The sequence below is a fragment of the Sinohyriopsis cumingii genome, chromosome 5, assembly GCF_028554795.1.
Source record: "Sinohyriopsis cumingii isolate HCF-2022 chromosome 5, ASM2855479v2, whole genome shotgun sequence".
Taxonomy (NCBI): Eukaryota; Metazoa; Mollusca; class Bivalvia; order Unionida; family Unionidae; genus Sinohyriopsis; species Sinohyriopsis cumingii.
Window position 1 is genome coordinate 13,933,463 of NC_142965.1, and position 19,024 is coordinate 13,952,486.

Here is a 19,024-nt window from a genome sequence, read left to right on the forward strand (position 1 = left end):
AACATAAAGATAGACATTAGTGATGAACTAACAACATAATGGACAGTTGAACACTCAATACTAACACACCTGAAACCAAATTTGGCTGAGGGATAAATGCAGACAGAACGACAATTCAAAATCTCACTTTGCGTGCCTTTTCCTCGGCAAAGTTTTTAACCAATTCAGCTAAATCAAGTGATGAAGCCTGAACATGTTCAATTGATATAGTTGCCAAGCCAACTAGTCTCTCTTGCAACATTGTTGAGCGAATGTAAGATTTTATAAGCTTGAGCTTTGAGAAACTACGCTCACCACTTGCCACTGATACTGGAAGTGTGAGAAGGATTCTTAATGCAATAGCAACATTAGGGAAATTATCCAAACGTTTTTGTTGGAGTGTGAAAAGAAGTACTTCTTTTGGTGGCATAGACTTTGGGAGTCTTCGAACTATGGCTGAAAGTTCACAGCATAGATCCTCAGCGTCAATATCTTTGTTTCCATTATGTATCTACAGTAGATGCATTTTATTGCTTTTGGGTTGCTTTTTTATTCTTTTGTTGCAGGATACCGATTGCAATGGGGGGGGGGGGACGGGGGGCATTTCTTTTTCTGTTTGCCGGTACATTAAAGTCACATTGCACTTTACTTTGCCACGTCTGAGGTCAACAGTGTACTTCATGTTTACCGTTATCGTACATGCGTTGCTATCTTGAGTGAATGTATTTAATGCAATATTTATCTCTTTCATGATCAGTTTGTTTTAGCCGTTAATTGTGACCAGCACGTAGCAACAAGAAAGTCTGTCTTGTGTGTAAAACTCCTTAATGGACAACAACTAACTGTAATTTGCATTTACTTCAGGGAAACGTATTCTAGTGGAAGACATGAAATCATGGGTGTCGGTTTGTGTTGTTATTTTCCTTCACATCGGAGGTGTGATTGGTAGGTACATAATGCATGTATATCAATAAAGTTTACTGACATAGGTCTATCTATCTATCTATCTATCTATCTATCTGTCTGCCTGTCTATCTACCTACCTACCTGTCTGTCTGTCTGTCTATCTATCTACCCACCTGTCTATCTATCTATCTATCTATCTATCGTACATCCAGGTTCCGCCAAATTATACATATATGATAACAAAACATAAGAAATCATTGAATTTATTGTGTCCATAATGACAAAAAGCTCAATTGTATTGCGATAATATAAATTTTTATATTCATAAGTACTTCCCTATGCCCGTCCATTCATGCATTGGTATCCAGTAGTCTTTCATTTGTTGGGTGGTTATTGACCCGACTGTGGGAATATAATATTTTATCCCTCTCCTAGGGGCTTGTAATAAAGGCCAAATCTTCAAATATTTTTGCAAACCTAGTTTTATATATACTTGTAGCTGGAAGCTGCATCATATATTTCACGGATTTCACTTTCCAACCCCATTGTCAAGCTGTAGGTATACATCATCATAAGCTATACGGCTTCGGAGTATTACATTGTAAAAAGCACGTGCAGTTGACTAGGCGAGCCTGAAAAGCTTCTAGTTGCCTCTACACATGCACATTTAGTTGAAACTATATTTATATGAGAAACGATGTTAAATGCATTTAGAAATATATGATTGTGGGGATTCATTAAGTATAAAGTATAATTAATTGCAATTCAAAAGGTTGTGAATTCAACCAAATAATTAAATCTCCTTGTCATCCGATTACTTTTGCAAAGATGAAGCTATATGTTTGTTATTTTATACTGTTAAAATAAGGTTGCCACACAGTGTTTCAAGCGTAAGAGCGAAGTGGAGTGTATAGGATTTGATCTCTAAACAGTACTTATTATTATATATAAGATTCTTATATAAAGCGTAATTTAAGTTACTAAAATTTGTTCTTATCGTAACATGCATGATCTTCGATATTCCTTCACCAGCGTAATAGTAACATGGAGTGTTTTTTTTAACACGGTTCAAATAGGTTTTACAGTAATGTATGGAAGGGTTGTTTCTTACTTCAACGGGTAGCGAGTTCCAATTTCGAATTGTCGATGGTAGAAGTAGATGTAGACGTAGAGGTTGATGACCATTTTGAGGATTGAATTGGATAGGTACTATGTTCTATAAAAAGGTCGAATTTGATAGGTACTATGTTCTATAAAAAGGTCGAATTTGATAGGTACTATGTTCTATAAAAAGGTCGAATTGGATAGGTACTATGTTCTATAAAAAGGTTGAATTGGATAGGTACTATGTTCTATAAAAAGGTCGAATTGGATAGGTACTATGTTCTATAAATAAAGGTCGAATTGGATAGGTATTATGTTCTATAAAAAGGGTCGAATTGGACAGGTGCTATGTTCTATAAAAAACGTCAATTTGGATAGGTGCTATCTTCATTAAAAAAAAGGTCGAAATGGATAGGTGCTATGTTCTATAAAAAAGGTCGAATTTGATAGGTATTATGTTCTATAAATAGAGGTTGAATTGGATAGATACCATGTTCTATCAAAAGGTCAAATTTTATAGGTATTATATTCTAAAAAAGGTCGAATTTAATAGGTACTATGTTCTATAAAAAGGTCGAATTGGATAGGTGCAATGTTCTATTAAAAACGTCAATTTGGATAGGTGCTAAGTTCTATAAAAAGGTCGAATTGGATAGGTGCTATGTTCTATAAAAAGGTCGAATTGGATAGATGCTATGTTCTATAAAAAAGGTCGAATTGGATAGGTGCTATGTTCTATAAAAAGGTCGAATTGGATAGGTGCTATGTTCTGTTAAAAACGTCAATTTGGATAGGTGTTATGTTCTATAAAAAAGGTCGAATTTGATAGGTGCTATGTTCTATAAAAAAGGTCGAATTGGATAGGTGCTATGTTCTATAAATAGGTCGAATTGGATAGATGCTATGTCCTATAAAAAAGGTGGAATTGGATAGGTACTATGTTCTATAAAATAGGTAGAATTAGATACTTACAATGTTGTATAAAAAGGTAGAATTGGATAGGTCCTCTCTTCTATACAAATGTCGAAGTGGATAGGTATTATATTCTATAAAAAAGTCGAATTGGATAGGTACTATGTTCTATAAATAAAGGCCGAATTAGATAGGTACTATGTTGTATAAAAAGGTCGAATTGGATAGGTACTATGTTCCATAAAAAAGGTCGATTTGGATAGATACTATGTTCTATTTAAAAGGTCGAATTGGATAGGTATTATGTTCTATAGAAAGGTCGAATTGGATAGGTATTATGTTCTATAGAAAGGTCGAATTGGATAGGTATTATGTTCTATAGAAAGGTCGAATTGGATAGGTATTATGTTCTATAGAAAGGTCGAATTGGATAGGTAATATGTTCTATAAAAAAGGTGGAATTGGATATGTATTTTGTTATATAAATGGAGGTGGAATTGGATAGATACCATGTTCTATCAAAAGGTCAAATTTGATAGGTATTATGTTCTATAAATAAAGGTCGAATAGGATAGATACTATGTTCTATAAACAGAGGTCGAATTGGATAGATATTAATTTCTATACATAGAGGTCGAATTGGATAGGTATTATGTTCTATAAATAACGGTCGAATTTGGCTAGGTACTATGATCTATAAATAAAGGTTGAATTGGACAGGTATTTGTTCTATAAATAGAGGTCGAATTTGAAAGGTATTATGTTTTATAAATAAAGATAGAATTATATAAGTATTATGTTCTATAAATAAAGGTCGAATTGAATATGTAGTATGTTCTTTATAAAGGTTGAATAAAATCTTGAAGATTTGCAGGAACTAGTCCATGGGAAATTTTAAATAATTGAAACAGTATATGCCTGTAAAGTTTTCTAATTCGAGCTATCAATATTTAATGTATACGGGTAGTTTGATGAAATGTTACCAAAATCTACGCCTTATCATATAATTGTCGTTTCCTTAGCTCAGCTGTTGAGGTGATTAGTTGCGAAAGGATTATTTGACGTATCATGTGTTGTTTACGGTAGTCTTGTTGAAACAATTTATTTCATCCCTTTTGATGCTGTATTTACACCTCGGAGAAAAAGAGCAAACCCTAAGCTAACTAATGCTAGAATAAGCGAAATGGCAGGATCAGCTGAAAATATCACGATCTCTTCAGCACGCATAAGCAATCAACGTGTGACGCTGCTAATGATACCTGACAATGATGATACTGCTTTGTTTGATACTGGAATAAGTCTACCTTATTTAGCACCCAGAACTTGTACAACAAACCTAACTTCCTACAAGACTCTTAATCACAGGTGGTATTGATAGAGAAACAGTTTATATTATAATAGTTATTGCTATTTTAGTTGCAGTAATTGATACACATGTTTCTCTTTGTAAAGCTTTAACTGATTGGTAACATTTTTTCGGAAACAATTGTAATCTTTTTTTAATATTGTAACCAAAGTATTCTTAAACTCAGATGTCTTATTAGTTGTGCTCTTTAGTCTTAAGCACTTTCCAGCTGAGCTTGTACTTTAGTTGACTGTATATATCTCTGTATGGATGTCTTTGTTTTGCCCTCTGTATTTTGTGCTATAACGTTTAGATTGCATATATCTTGTCAGGAATGTCTTTATGTGTGCCATCTTTCTTTTGTAATTTACTCTTCAATTTCTAATAGCATCAATTCTGTTTTTAGTTCAACGGGTTCTCCGGCATTTCAATTATTTTCAAATTATCGTTCTTCTTCCAGTTATAGTAGTCTTCTCTCTGCAGGTGGAATTGATAAAATATGTCATTGTATTTACATCGTATAGATCATTATGAAGATTTACCGTTTATGTGTATTTAATTCCTTCTTTTACCCATGATACAAACTTAAGTATGTTTTGTCCACTTTTACTTGTAACTAGGTGCTAACAGATTCGGCACTTGCCTTGATTCCCTGGTTATATCATGCTTTTCTTCTTTACATGTTAGCGCTACTGGTCATAGGTCAGAAAGCTTATGGGTTAGTGCTGTGAATGTTCGTCCGTCGTCCGTTAGAACAAGTTCGTTATCGCTGCTCCACTTAAACTACTTTGGCCAATTGCTATGAAACAGGACACACACCTTGATCCCATAATCTAATTAACCCTAACAGAAAATATATATGTTTAGACATCCAGTGTGGCTGCCAATGCAACCATCTTGAACATCATTGATACCACTTCAATTGATAGGAATATCAACATAGACTTTTCACTAAAAGACTTCATATCATGTCTCGTTGGTCAGAATTGAAAAGGGTACTGATCTGAAGTCCATTATGGCAGCTATCTTGAAAACATTATTATCGCTATGGAAAGTCATATCAGCATTGAGTTTGTTACTGAAGACTCCTTATAATATCCAGTTAGTCTTACAAGCTGATTTAATATTTAATATGTCTGCCACAGCTGCCATCTACAAATTTGTGTCGCTATTATTCGTAGATAGAAAGTCGTATCAAACTTGAGGCTTTATCAGAAGACGTCTTATGCAGTATAATTGGCATTAGATGAAAATGGATCGAATTTGACATCACGTATGGCTACCATGACAGTCATTTTGAAAATATTGATATTGCTACTTCTCCTCAAAAGAAATTCATATCGAAATAGGTCTTTCACCAGAACACTAATTATATGATTTGGAAATAAATGAAAATCTTACCGATCTGACCTCAAATATGGTTGACGCAATTAACGAATTGAAAATCTTGTCACTAATTCCCTGAATGGATGATCATATGAATATAGAGTTTGCAACAAGTCTTCCAATGGTGTCCAGTTTGTCCTAAATGAAAATGGATACGATCTAACATGCAATGTGGCTGTCACAATAACAAATTTGAAAATTGTGTTGATCAAGAATATCAGTGATGGTTTTAACACACATTAATTAGAAAAAAGAAACGGTATTATTTTTAACTCCTGGAAATTCTTTTCCGACAGTATAATCTTAATAACTTCAATATAGTCTTGTTACAGTGAGGCTTAATTGATTTATATTGTATATCGTCTAAAATAGTGTTTCACAAATACTCTGTATTTATCTAATAAAACTTTAGTTACAGGAGCTCGAAATCTTCCATCAGATAAGTCATTATATTATAGAATCTTCAGTTTTGCATCTGTAATATGTTCAAATAAACAAGGTGATCGTAAAGAGGATCTTAAAAATGCATTATCAAATATTGTCTCTATTACATGCTGCCATTTACACGCTACTTCATTGAATAGCATGCACATTGAAAATGAATTAAGTTTCAAGGAATATAAAAATTGCAATTTCTTTATTTCCACAGCAATTGTCGAATGTAAACAAGGCAGGCAAATAAGGTAGCAAATAGGTACGAGATCTTAGTCAATTTTACACCAGCTAAAATGTCTAAATCGTTTTATGACTTCGTCGTCCTTGCTGTAACATATATGATGAGTAAAATTCTTCCATTGATGATCTGAATACATTTTAGAGCTTAAAGACGATTGCATGACATAAAACACCATAATATATTTCGCCGGGTTTTCATAATTTACTTTTTGGGATGACCTCTTTCTTAACCGAATGCTAGCTTTACAACATTCAAGCACAATCATTTGTAAGAACCAGCCGAGGAAGGACAAAACACAGTGTCAATATGTGTTCTGCTTGTTTTGTATTGGATGCATTTATACGTTTGGCTACAATTGTAATAGTTGTTGTTATTACTGAGATGTTTTTCTATCACGTATGTAAGTCTTGAAAGTAATATATACAAGAGACAAAACAGATTGAAGGATGTAATTCAAAATCTTATTTTCTTTAGTGCTGCTGTAAACCTCATTGGGATGGTATTTTGCACTGTTTGGCCTGTTTTCATTCGCTTTTATGTAAAGTGTGTTCATTCGATGAAAACATTTTCACTGCTGTTTTGGGCAAGAAATGTCAAAGGAATCACAGATAGCACGATCTGCATCGAAATCAGTATCTCTAATATCATTGGATTTCGTAACTTTCGGCTTTCGTAGGTAGAAATCAATAGATAGAACAATGAGTAATTTAACACCGTAAGTAGTTAATGGGGATCTTATAGGGTCTATGGGATTTATCATTACAAACACCCTTGGGAACATATAGGGTCTATGTAAATTTAACATGGAGAAAAATCGTGGGAACATATAGGGTCTATGGGAATTAACATGGCCAAAAACCCCTGGGACAATATAGGGTCTATGTAAATTTAACATGGTCAAAAAACCCTTGGGACTGTATAGGGTCTATGTAAAATTGAAACAGGGAGAGTCTCTATTTTTTTTTAAAAAATAAAAAAAATAAAATAAAAAATAAAATAAAAAAAAGGGGTAGGCAATTCAAAGACTATCTCTTTTCGAGAAATATGGCTGGCCCTGAAAAGGGCCTTTGGGTTTTCTCCTTCTTCTTCTTCTTCTAATTTCTTCTTTTCCTCCACCAAGTTCTTATTTTATCTCCTACACTCTTCTTCTCTTTCTTTTTTTTCTTCTCCTCCTCTTCTTTCTTCTTCTCTTCCTCCTCTTCTTTCTTCCTCTTTTCATTTTCTTCTTCTTTTTCAATCTTTTCGTTCCATTTGCTTATTCTTATTCTTTCCTCTTCATCCTCCTTCTCCTCCTTGATCTCTTTCATGACACCACTAATCTTGTCCTTTGCTTTCCTTAAGTTATTAATTTCCATCTTCACACGATGGGGACGACTATAGGAATAATGGTCTTCAACCAGTCTTAATAGCATCTGTTCCATTATTCCTAAGTTGTCTAAAACGTCTTGCAAGGTTTGAATTTTGTCGATTTGGTTTGACGCCATCTTCTTTTTATTCTTTGCAGAATGGTTTGAACAACGAACACTGTGAGTTCTTAAAGTGAAAGCGCGGACGTGAAGGAAAACATCCCCCTAATAACATAAAATTCATCTTACCTAGATCATGACCCAACAACGCGCGTACGTGAAGGAAAACATCCCCTTACTTTCTCATTTCATATAATATAAACCTCAACTATACTCTCCACATACGCTAAGAATCAATAAATAAACCCATAATCTACTATTCACACAAACTTACTTCATCATTTACAAACACAAACACACAATCACATACACTCCCACTATTAATAAAGAGTTAGTGTTTATATTCACACTACTCTACCTACACACATTGGCAAATCGATCGTTATTTCTTTTCTAGAGTATTGGGGTAGCCCTGAAAAGGGCTGTTTTGTTTGGAACTTCATGGACACCTGGTTAATGGTGGCACCTTCCAGGCCTGGCGCCACATACGCATCTTATCCCCCAGTTACTTTTTACCTTTTGGGGGGAGAGAGCAGAGGCAGGATATGTCGCTTCAGAATCCCAATTTTCGCTCTCTGGGATTTTGAAATTTTTTCTTCTCTCCTTTTCCTCCTCCTCTTCTTTGTTTCTTCTTTCCTCTTTATATCTTCTTTCTTCTTCTTCTTCTTTATATCTTCTCTCCTCCTCTTCTTTGTTTCTTCTTTCCTCCTCTCTTATCCTTCCCTCCTCGACAATGGCTTCCGCGGCCAGTTCATTTAATATGCGCCTGGCATATTCCAGATGCACATGAAGCTCCAACAGTTTCTCAAGTCTCGTGTTCATTTTTTGGTGTTGATCAATCAACAAGGGTAACTGGACTGCCGAACGAGTTTCAATTTATACTGAAAGCGCGGACGTGATGGAAAACATCCCCCTAATAACATAAAATTCATCTTACCTAGATCATGACCAAAAAAAACAACAACGCGCGGACCTAAAAGAAACACTCACTCACTTTTTATGCTACCCATCACTATTTTAAAATTTTTTTATAAATCACTTCAATAGACTATCCACATATTCAAATCAATTCAATCTAACTCCAAATATACACCTCAAACACTAAGAAAAGATATCATTTTAATCTACTATCCACACCAACTTACTTGAGCTCTTACAAACACAAACACACCAACACATACACTTTCACTATCAATAAAGAGTTAGTGTTTATTTTCACACTACTCTACCTACACACACATTGGCAAATCGATTGTTATTTCTTTTCTAGAGTATTGGGTAGCCCTGAAAAGGGCTGTTTTTTTGTTTGCTATGGCATTCTTTTTTTAGTTTCTAAGAATGCGATGTCCTCTGAGGATAGACTTTCTGGCAATAGGTCTGCTTCTTCGGAAAGAGAAGAAGAACTCTTTGGTGTCGATACGGCAATCGACAAAGCCTCTGTCAGGTTCAGGTTGCTGCTGTTGTTGCTGTTGTTTTTGTTGTTGTTGCTGTTTTTGAAGTCTGTACTTCTCTGTCCATTCTTCTTTTTCCCTGTTCACTTCTTCTCTGAAGAGCTCTTCTATTAAGTCTTCAGTGATTTTTAGCATTCTCACGTTCTCTATTTCTTCTGGCTTTGGTATCAGACTGTGTCTGACCCTATGCAAATTCACGTAGGCTTCGTTGAGCTTAGCTAGTTTGGAGCACATCTTCGTAGGAGGATGAGTCGACAATGGATGGTTAGACTGGAAACAACCCCGGTTCTTAAAGTGAAAGCGCGGACGTGAAGGAAAACATCCCCCACACGGTTTTCGAGCCGCAACGTTTAGTGAGTGTCATGAGAGGGATAGTAAGAAAAAAAGAGCATCAATCCAACATTCTTATAGCTAAACAAACCACAAAGGCATTTTTTTCAAAACACATTTTTTATTCAAAAATCACTTAACACTAAACAACAACTCTAACATTTTTTAACAATAATCCAACACTATAACATCAAATAATTTTTTTTGCAAATCACAAACATTTTTTCTCAATAGACAATCTACTTTGAACAGGGCTGACAACGTTGTGAATGAAATTGTGATTTCCACTGTTGGAAATCATTAGGCCATTGATGGACACTACGTTTCCTAGCTTGAGACAAAAGATAAGCATAATGGTCACAAAACCATCGATCTACTTTCACATCGTTTCTAGCAGAAGAACGAGGATCGAAATGAGTCACTAAATGTTCTAAGGAATAGCCCAGGCTGCGATGATGCAGAAAATACACACAGTACTGTCCACACACCAAGGAATCTGTGCCTTGTAATTTCACGTTATTGAATCGGGTGGTTTGAGCATTTCTTCTCATAAAGTCGATGATATCGTCTTCCAAAGGGGGCAATCCGTACAAATCGAAATATTCCACACATCCTTCTTGAGGAAAGTAGACGGCTACCCAGTGGGTTCCTGGGAGATGACTGTCGTCCGTGTTGATCACGTAAGCTTGATGGTCTTTAGGTTTGCGATGAGGGAGTTCATCTTTAGCACAGACGACAGGATTCCAAGAAGCCGTATACGAACTGTGGTTCAAAAGGTAATAAAGTTCCCAGGTATCCATTGATTTGTGTTTTTTTCTTCTTCACAGGTAATAATAAGTCGTCAATTCGATCCTGACTTTTTGCTTGAAAATGTCTGACGAATAAACGGTTATTCGTTCTGTTTCCTCACTCTGATTCAGGAGAGCTTCGATACGATGGATCTCTTGAGTGGTTAATGGTGGACAAGAATGTTCACGCAAGTCTTTATACCACTGGTGCAACACGTCTTTGTTCGAGATGAGACTCCAAGCTTCGTCCAGATACTCGTCCAATTTTTCTTCTTGACTCAACATCAGGCATTTATCGTGTTGAATTTGACTGGGATGATCGTTTTGACATCCATAGCAATTTTTCTTGATCAATTCCGTCATTTTGTCGACCAAGTGTTTGGCAAAACAGGAGACTAAATGGGCTTCTTGTTCTGGCCATCTCGACTTCATCATGATCACTTCTTCTTTTTCCACGGTCTCCTCACATTTCATGTCCAAAGTTTCTCCACTAGGTAAAGAGGGATAACAGTCTTCCATGGCTTCTAGTAATCTAGAATGACTTCTCTCAAACTGTTGATTTCTATGGTATTATCGAATTCTGCATACAGGAGGACGTTCACTGTCTGTTTCAGTGCTTCTCCAAACTGAAGTTCCACACGAATCTGGCCAGATTTTATAGGGTGGAAATGTCCCTCGTCGCTGCCTTGGTCTGGAGTGAAATCGAAAGCCCACAAAGCATAGCCTCCTGCATATTCGTCGTAATCAATGCCGTGACTGGTGTTGGTTCCTAACTGGCCGGTAGCTTCGTACAGGGACAAGTACGATCTCAAGTAATTCATCTTTGTGGGATCAAAGTCAGGTTCGAAAGGTCGGGTACACAAGGTCTTGCCATCGCGACTGACTTCGATTTTCTTCACGTCGAAGTGTTTAAAGTTGAAAGGATTTTCACCGAAGGCTCCGTTGAAGGCTGAATTCGAGACCATACCAAGGATTAAACGTTTGGGTAACTGTCCTTGGAACAGATGATCTTCGATCATGGATCGCTGTCCAGCAGGAATGGTGAAGGTTTTCACTTCTACGCGTCGTATGGGATACTTGGCGGTCGTTCTGCTCAACGTTTGACTGATGTCGTTACCCACTTTGGGTAACACTTCCACGCGTCGTACGTAGAGTTTGGCCTCCTCGATTTTGCTTTTAGGATTGCCAGTCTTAGTAGCATCAACATCAGCCAACAAATGGAAAGCGGTACTGCTACGATTCAGTCTCAAGCGAAGATTGACCCCGTTTAGCAAATATTTCTCTTGCAACCACATGTCCAAATGCAAACGATCCATCAGTTCTAAACTCTTTTCTTTTAGGATTTTGCTTCGTCTTGCCTCAAAGCCGCTATTGTCTTTATTTATTATGTCAAACTGGGTCGCTTCGTCATCTACCCACAGCACACAGGCATTGAGATGAGTGTTCTTGGCATCTGTTCCGTACGTCAAGAGATTTTCCAGGTAGGCACGATAAGGGTAAGTATCCATGCTGCTACTGACCAGTTTGTTATTCAAGTACAAGTCCACTCCACTGAACAAGGAATGCATGAAATTGTTGACGGGAGCTATATTCTCACTGTCTGTTACTTCACCATTATCCTTATCTAGAACTTTGACTTTCAGGTACAAGTAACTGCTATTCAGATCGATGTAATCTTCGGGCTGTCCCTTGATTTCAAACTCGATGGGAGCGGAATCGGTCAGTGAGGAGACGGGATGAAATTCCACCCATTGGGATTCTTGCATGGTCATCATGGTAGGGGGCATGGCAAACAGATCCAGTTCCGTCTTGGAACAGGCGCAAGACTCTCGGTGCATCATTTTGTTCTGTTCTTTCTCAATAATCGAAAACGTCTAAGTCTCGAACGGTTCTTCTTTTCTTGGCCTTTCTCGCTTGAAGTCTGGTGAAAGGGTGTTTTCTGCGTCGTCTCTTTCTGCCTTGTCCTTGCTGAATGCCTGATTCGGTAGCGTGCAGGGCATTTATAGGTGTGTCTCGTCGGCCTAAAATGTCTTTACCCGTTTGCAGCAAGACATTTTTGCCTGCCCTCATGAAGGCTTCTTTAGGGTTTTGTTTGTCGATGATGACATTTTGGAGAAATTCTTTGCCTTGCGTCAGTGCCGCATCTTTCAAGGCGTGCAATCCGCGTGTCACCATCGGTTTCAACACAGGGGCCACTGAACGAAAGGCTGATTTTAACATATCTCCTAAACCGTGTCCTCGCTGTCGTGCAACCCCTTGGTACACTGGATACATGACTTACGAATCGTGAGAGAACCGTTTTCGAAAATGGAGTTTCACCGTGACTTTTCCTTTGGTGAATGGAATATTTTGTCCCAAATCTCCTTTTATAGTAATGTTGACCGTGTCCAAATACGACTTGCTGACGGGTAAATAGTGAGGATGGACAAATTCGCGGTGGACGTGATAAGTGTTTCCACCTTCCTCGTCAGCGACCATGGCAGAATCCACTTTGAAAGGAATGACACGCAGTAACGGCACGGAGGTGTGTCCCACCACGTTGTATTCCACCACATCGGAATACACAAAGATCAAATTCAGTCCTTGGTTCAGTTCTACCGGGAAACGAAAATACTTGGCAAAAGAGTCGTTGTCAGAAATGACTGGTAATTCGGGGCTTTTTTTTTTCTCCTATCTTCCTCATCTCCGTGTCACCGCCCAATATGTCAAACAATTCAGGACAAAATAAGAAAGACATGAATTTTTTGGACCCCTCAGAAAATTTCATCAGAAAGCGACGAGCTATTTTGTGGTATTCCAGGGTGACACTTTTTTGGACATTCCCCAAAGCTTTATGGAACACGCCATTAAACTTGGAGGCTATGGCGCTGACCAAATGATGACCACTGAAATAATAGCCTGGGAGAATGGACAAGTTGTAGGTGGACGTTTTAGTGTTTGGATCATAGGTTTTATTGGTATATGTGCCAATCTTATCCAACTCATCTTGCAATGGTTTGTCATGAATTTCCACCTTAAAATAATTTTGATTGGGAAGGACATTGAGGACTTGGGTTGGGTGAATCATTTCCACTAAAGCCACTTCCCAATGGGCTTCGTGATCTAAGGGGATGGCTTGAGGTAATTTGGCCGTGTAACAGCACAACGTGTTCTTAGGAAACACCTCCATGGAACTGTCACTGGGTAAGGTTAAGTAAAATTGGTTTTGGTGACTCATAATTCCAGAGTTCTGTGGCTGTCCGAGGGGATATTACTGGACGTCAGAGGCGTGTCTCCGCCCAAAATGGGGTTCTGATTGTGGTTGGACTGGTGACTGGCACTGGCACTGGCACTGGACACAACGTTCCCGTTCGAGGAGAATTTCAGGGAGGGATTGGGAAGCAGGTAACCGATGCAACTGCTCAATAAAATGGTCCACAATTGTTTGTCTCCTTGTTGCAAACTCAAATTGGCAATGGCTGCCCCGATGACACAATACACCACGAAGATTTGGCAGAAAAAGACGATTTGCGTTTTAGGCACACGTTCTCCACACCAAACCCACAAGGGTTGTTTTTGTAAATCTTGCACAGAAGAACTAGGTGAAGAAGGAGTGGTCGACGTAGCTGCGTCTGTTGTGTGAAAGGGCATGATGGTCACTTCTTTTTATAGTCGATGACTTGCGAAGCGTCTATCCAAGAATCAAAACTGGGTGGATATCCTTTCCAACGTACTTTGACTTCTTTGACACGTCGTTTGCCCACTTTACGGGTTCTGCGTTCGAGAATGCTTTCGATGTCGTACACGTCGTCTTCTTTTTTGGTGACACGTTGTAACTCGGGCAAATAAAACGTTCCTTTGAGCACTTCTCCGTTCATGTCTTCCAATTTATAGACGGTAGGATGACGGCCATGCACTCGTCCAGTGACACGAAACAATTCGGTCGTCCAGTTAGGTAAGTAACCTTTGTCGAAAGTGCGTTTGGTTTTGCCAATGCGCACCCAATCTCCTACGGCCAACTCTTCACTTTTCTTGGGGACAGCCCTCGTCGGGGACGTACCGAACAGACGCTCAAACACCAACACTTCGTTCTCGGGAGTCACGTCTTGCGGGGCACGTCCGATGCTTCGATGGTAAGATTGGTTGTACGCTTGCACCAGGTGCGGTAAGATGTCGATGTACTTCAGAGTGTGGTGATGCGTAAAATATTTCCACATGCGTTCTTTCAAAGTGCGTTGAAAACGCTCCACGATGCTGGCTTTGGTTTCGGGATTCTCGGTGGTAAAAAAATGAATGTCACGTTTCTTTAATTCTTTTTGGAAAGCTTGGTTCAAAAATTCGGTGCCTTTGTCCGTTTGCCATCGAAGAGGGTGACGGCCACTTTGTTTCAACACTCGTTGCAGGGCTCGCACTAACTCGCTGCTGGATTTGGAAGTCAAGGGCACGACCCAGGCAAATTTGGAAAAGACGTCGATGACACAAAACAGATATTTGTAGCCACGATTGTAGCTGGCCAAATGAGAGACATCGGCTAAATCGGCTTGCCATTGATGATCGATGCCTTCCACTCGGGTGCGACTTCTGGCAAACTTGCGTCGAATGGGTTTGTGCAAAGTGTAGGTAGCTTGTTCTTGTAACCATCGTTGCACTTGAGGTAAACGGAGACTTTTCAGTCGCGTTTTGGCAGCACGATACAATTTTTGAACTCCTGCGTAACCTGCAGGATGCGAGGGATCGTAGTAAATGCTAGCTAAGACTTTTTCCATTTTTTTGTGTTGATTGGTGTCTTAATAAGGCACCCACTCTTGGAAGAGGCTACTCTTTTTCTCTTGGGGTATTTTCTTGGATTGCAAGGCTTTGCGTGTGCGACCGGCAATAGGTGTCGAAGAGGAGGATGTCTGAGCAGGGGATATCGGTTCTTGTTTCACTTCTGTCTTCACTTTCTTTTTCTCTTGTGAGGAAGAAGGGGTGGCCATCATCTTTTTAATCCATCCAATTCTGGAGGTAGGTGGTGTTGTTAACTTGCGTACTTTTTCTGGTGGAGTTTGAAACCCTTCTTCTTCTTCTTCTTTTCCTTTTTCTGTCTTGACCACTGGTACCGGTACTGGTACTGGTACTGGTGATGGTGCTGGACTTTTCATCAAGGTCTTAAAATCTTTCAAAGTGGGTAGAGCTGTTTCGTCTAAAGCTTTCTGGTGAAAGAGTTGCAGTCGTTGCAAGAGTTGACCGTACTTTTGCGATTTTTCTGTTTCGGACAAATCTTGGCGATCCATCAAGGATTGCAGTTCGTGTTGTAACTGGGACATCTCGCTCAAATGGGGATTGGGAGGTAAATGCGGGGTGCGTTGTTCTTGCCACCGATGGTATTCCATCCATCGTTTGTAAGGCACTAAAGCTAGTTTTCGTCCTTCCATGGGGTTGTCAGGGGTCGATTCTGAGATCTTGGAACTTCCGAGGCCTTTTTATCTTGCTCCCACCAGTCCTCCCAACATGGTTCCCAAGACTCCTTTCAGTATGGGGCCTAACAAGAGAGGTAAAATGCCTCCACGTTGGACCAACATCTTCTTTTTTTGACGAATGGGAATTTTCTTTTGAACCATTTGGCGAAGAACGTGACGATGTTTGCCTAAGCATTGTTTCTGGTGTTTGGACAAAGGGATCGTGCCTTTCAAAACGTTCAAACAACATTCGCACACGGTATCGATGACCTCTTTGGAGGCCGTTTGAATGAGTTTTTTTCGTAGGGGTGAAGAAGCTTTGGACAGGACAGATAACAGGTCCCCATGTTTAGCTAAACGTGGTGGCAGTCCTTTCCTTTTCTTTCCTTGGGGTTTTCTGGAGGGTGACATTTTTGCTTGTGGGTTCCGGGACATTCACCGAACAGACACTAACGTCGATGACTTAACGCACACCCTTTTATCTTTTTTTTGGGACTATCGCTTTGTCATAAAGGTGACAATGTTTTTCCCAAAATCGCCAAGGAATCCTCCCCTTTGTTGACGCCTCTTTTTCTTGGAACGACTGTGTCTTTTCTTAGGGTAATGTCGATGCTTGGCTAAGCGCTTTGTCGGATGACGCGTCTGCCTTTGTCTCTTTCTTTTGTGGCTTCTTGGAGGTGACATCTTTTTCACAAGTTCACTGATACCCCGACTTGGTCACAGGCTCTTTTTATACTGGAACGCGTCGCCACTGAATGTCTTTACGTTTTATCAGTTTGAGGACAGGCATGACACGTCGTGCAGGGGTACGCAACGGACTAAATCGAGCCAGTTCTTGCTTGGACAAATCCAGTAAACTTTGTAACATGCCCGATCTTTCTTGGACTTTGATTTTGGGAGAAGGTACTTTGTGAGCAGCAGCCACTGCCACTAAATTGGAGGGTCCTGCCACTGGGGAAGTTCTTTTGGGGGTCATCAACGGAGATGTTCTTGGTGTGATCAACGTCTCCAAGTACTCTTCAGTTCTGGGTGTCATCAACGGAGAAGTGGATGAACGTGAGGATGCCGGAGACGCAGTCACTGCCGTGGCAGGTCGTGGTTTGCGAGTGTAAGGTTGCGTCCTGGCCGAAGTGCCTCTCTTGCGACTAGTTTTCTTCTGTGGACTTTTCTTTTTCTGGGGACTTTTTCTCTGTTTCTTTTTCTGGGGGCTTCTTTTCTTTTTCCGGGGTGGTGGTGTCTGGTAAGAGGAGGGTCCTGCCACTGGAGAAGTTATTCTTCTTGGGGACCTGGTCTTTTTCTTTTTCTTCTTGGGGCTTCGTTGGACTTTTGTCTTGGGGATAACTTTGGGGGCATTAGGATCCCATCTTAAGAGTGAGCGAATGATGACCCCTCCTAGAGTACCGCTCCCTCCAGGTTTCAAAATGATTTGTTTTTTTGTTTGAGTGTCGATGCGAGGATCGGCCAGTTGGACCAAAGCGACTTTGTTTCGATCGAAAAAGCGTTGGGTTTGATGAGGAATCTGAATGATTCCTTGGAGTAATTGACGTGCCGTCACCGTGAACCATCGTAAGACTTCTTTGAGACTAGCTTCTAAGACACGGGCTCGTGTTTGTGGATCTTTTTCTCGACTGATGCCATACAAGGCACGAATCAATTTGACGGGAAGATGCGACTGAAGGGACGTCATGTTCACACTGTGTGAGACAGACGAAAAAGGGTCTGAGGTTTTTATAGATTTTTTGATGGGGAGTGAAATGAAGTCGAGGACGGAGACGTGTACAGGACAGGCCCTCCGTCTTGGCACCAGTGGTGAAACAAGTGGGTACGAAATCGCAAATCCTCGGGGGTCGTAGGTTTCAAATCGACGAGTAAATAGGCGTGTGGCGTTTGAGTGGCATCGTCGTACGCCTGAGTCAGCCAAGGCGTTCCTAACTGTTTGGCTAAGACTTGCACTTGCGATTTATCTCGAGGGCTTTTAAACAAGACCACGTAATGCGCATTGAGACTGATGGTGCGATGGGCTTTACTTTGTTGAAACAAATTTTGGGTGATGTAAATGACACTGGCATTACGGTGATGCCCTTTGCGCGTGAACCACAATTTAATTTCTTCTTCGTCTTCTCCTAACATGTCGTCGAAAATGACCAAATGGGTTTGACGGGAGTCAGAGACGATGCCGTCGTCTTCTTTAGGAATGCCTTCCACAAACACGATGGAATCGCCTTGACTTTCTCGCAAGAGGCTGTACGCCGATTGCCACTCTTTGTAACACCACACGATCCGTTGAGGTGGCCGATCGATCAAATGATGTTTATGTTCGATCAAACGTTTGACGAATTCGGTTTTGCCTGAACCGCTAGGTCCAGCAATGAGCATGTTAAAGGGATGGCGAAGATACAAAGCCTCCCAACTGGCACGATCTAAGTGTTCGTCGATGACTTTGACAGTAGAGGAAGAGGGAGCAGAGACAGCAGAGGTAGCCATGGTGTGAGAAATGTCACTTGTGACACGAAAACGAACAAGACAAGAGTTTATATACTTTTTCAGAACACGTTTATTGAATGTTTTTTTATCAAACATGAATACGAAAGACAAAAATACATAAAAGCCAAAGGCTTAAGTACAAGGATAAAAGGCACATGATAACGATGAACGTGGAATAAACACAAGTGTCTGTACAACAATCACATCTTTTGGGTAATGTTCTAACCAGTTCAACAGGGGGTAAGGTCACACAAGTGTCCTCCCGAAAGGGTCTTTCAGGTCTGTCCACGACAGTCCTGTCCTGGGTGACGGGTTCTTCTGGCACCGTCACTAACACGGGTTGAAAAGTAACTTTTTTCCTTGAACAACTCTCGTGCATACTGGGCCACTTCTTGGGTCCAAGCCTCAAAATCCCATTCTTTCCAGGCACGGACATCTGTCCAATGGGGATGTAAGTCACAAGCTACACACACATCGTCATACACGTCTTGGGTAGCTAAAAGTTGACGAATCTTTTTTTCCCGTAGATGTCGAGAAGTATCCAGATGAAAACGCAAGGCTTTGAGCAAAAGGAGTTTTTCGTGACCATTTAAGGCCATGGAGGTGGTAAGTACTGATCGTAAAGAGTCCACAAAGAATCGGCTGGTAAACGAAATCCCAAAAAACAAGTCACTAAGACACACACCACTTGTCGTCCCAAATTGAATGGATACAGTTCTTGTAATAATCGATGGTAATGATCCACGGTTTGAATATGGTCATTGAGTTCCTTCCACGGAA

General features: G+C 39.9%; 1 protein-coding gene across 2 annotated transcripts in view; it reads left to right on the forward strand.

Annotated features, from left to right (window-relative positions):
• The first annotated feature begins 742 nt into the window (after window positions 1–742).
• The window catches only part of LOC149798661 (uncharacterized), a 42,778-nt gene continuing 24,496 nt past the window's right edge, over window positions 743–19,024 (forward strand). For both annotated transcript variants that reach the window (XM_089957505.1, XM_089957506.1), the window contains exon 1: window positions 743–924. In XM_089957505.1, the coding sequence (XP_089813631.1) occupies window positions 867–924 (58 nt within the window). In that variant the 5' untranslated portion in view covers window positions 743–866. The remainder of the gene's footprint in view (window positions 925–19,024) is intronic.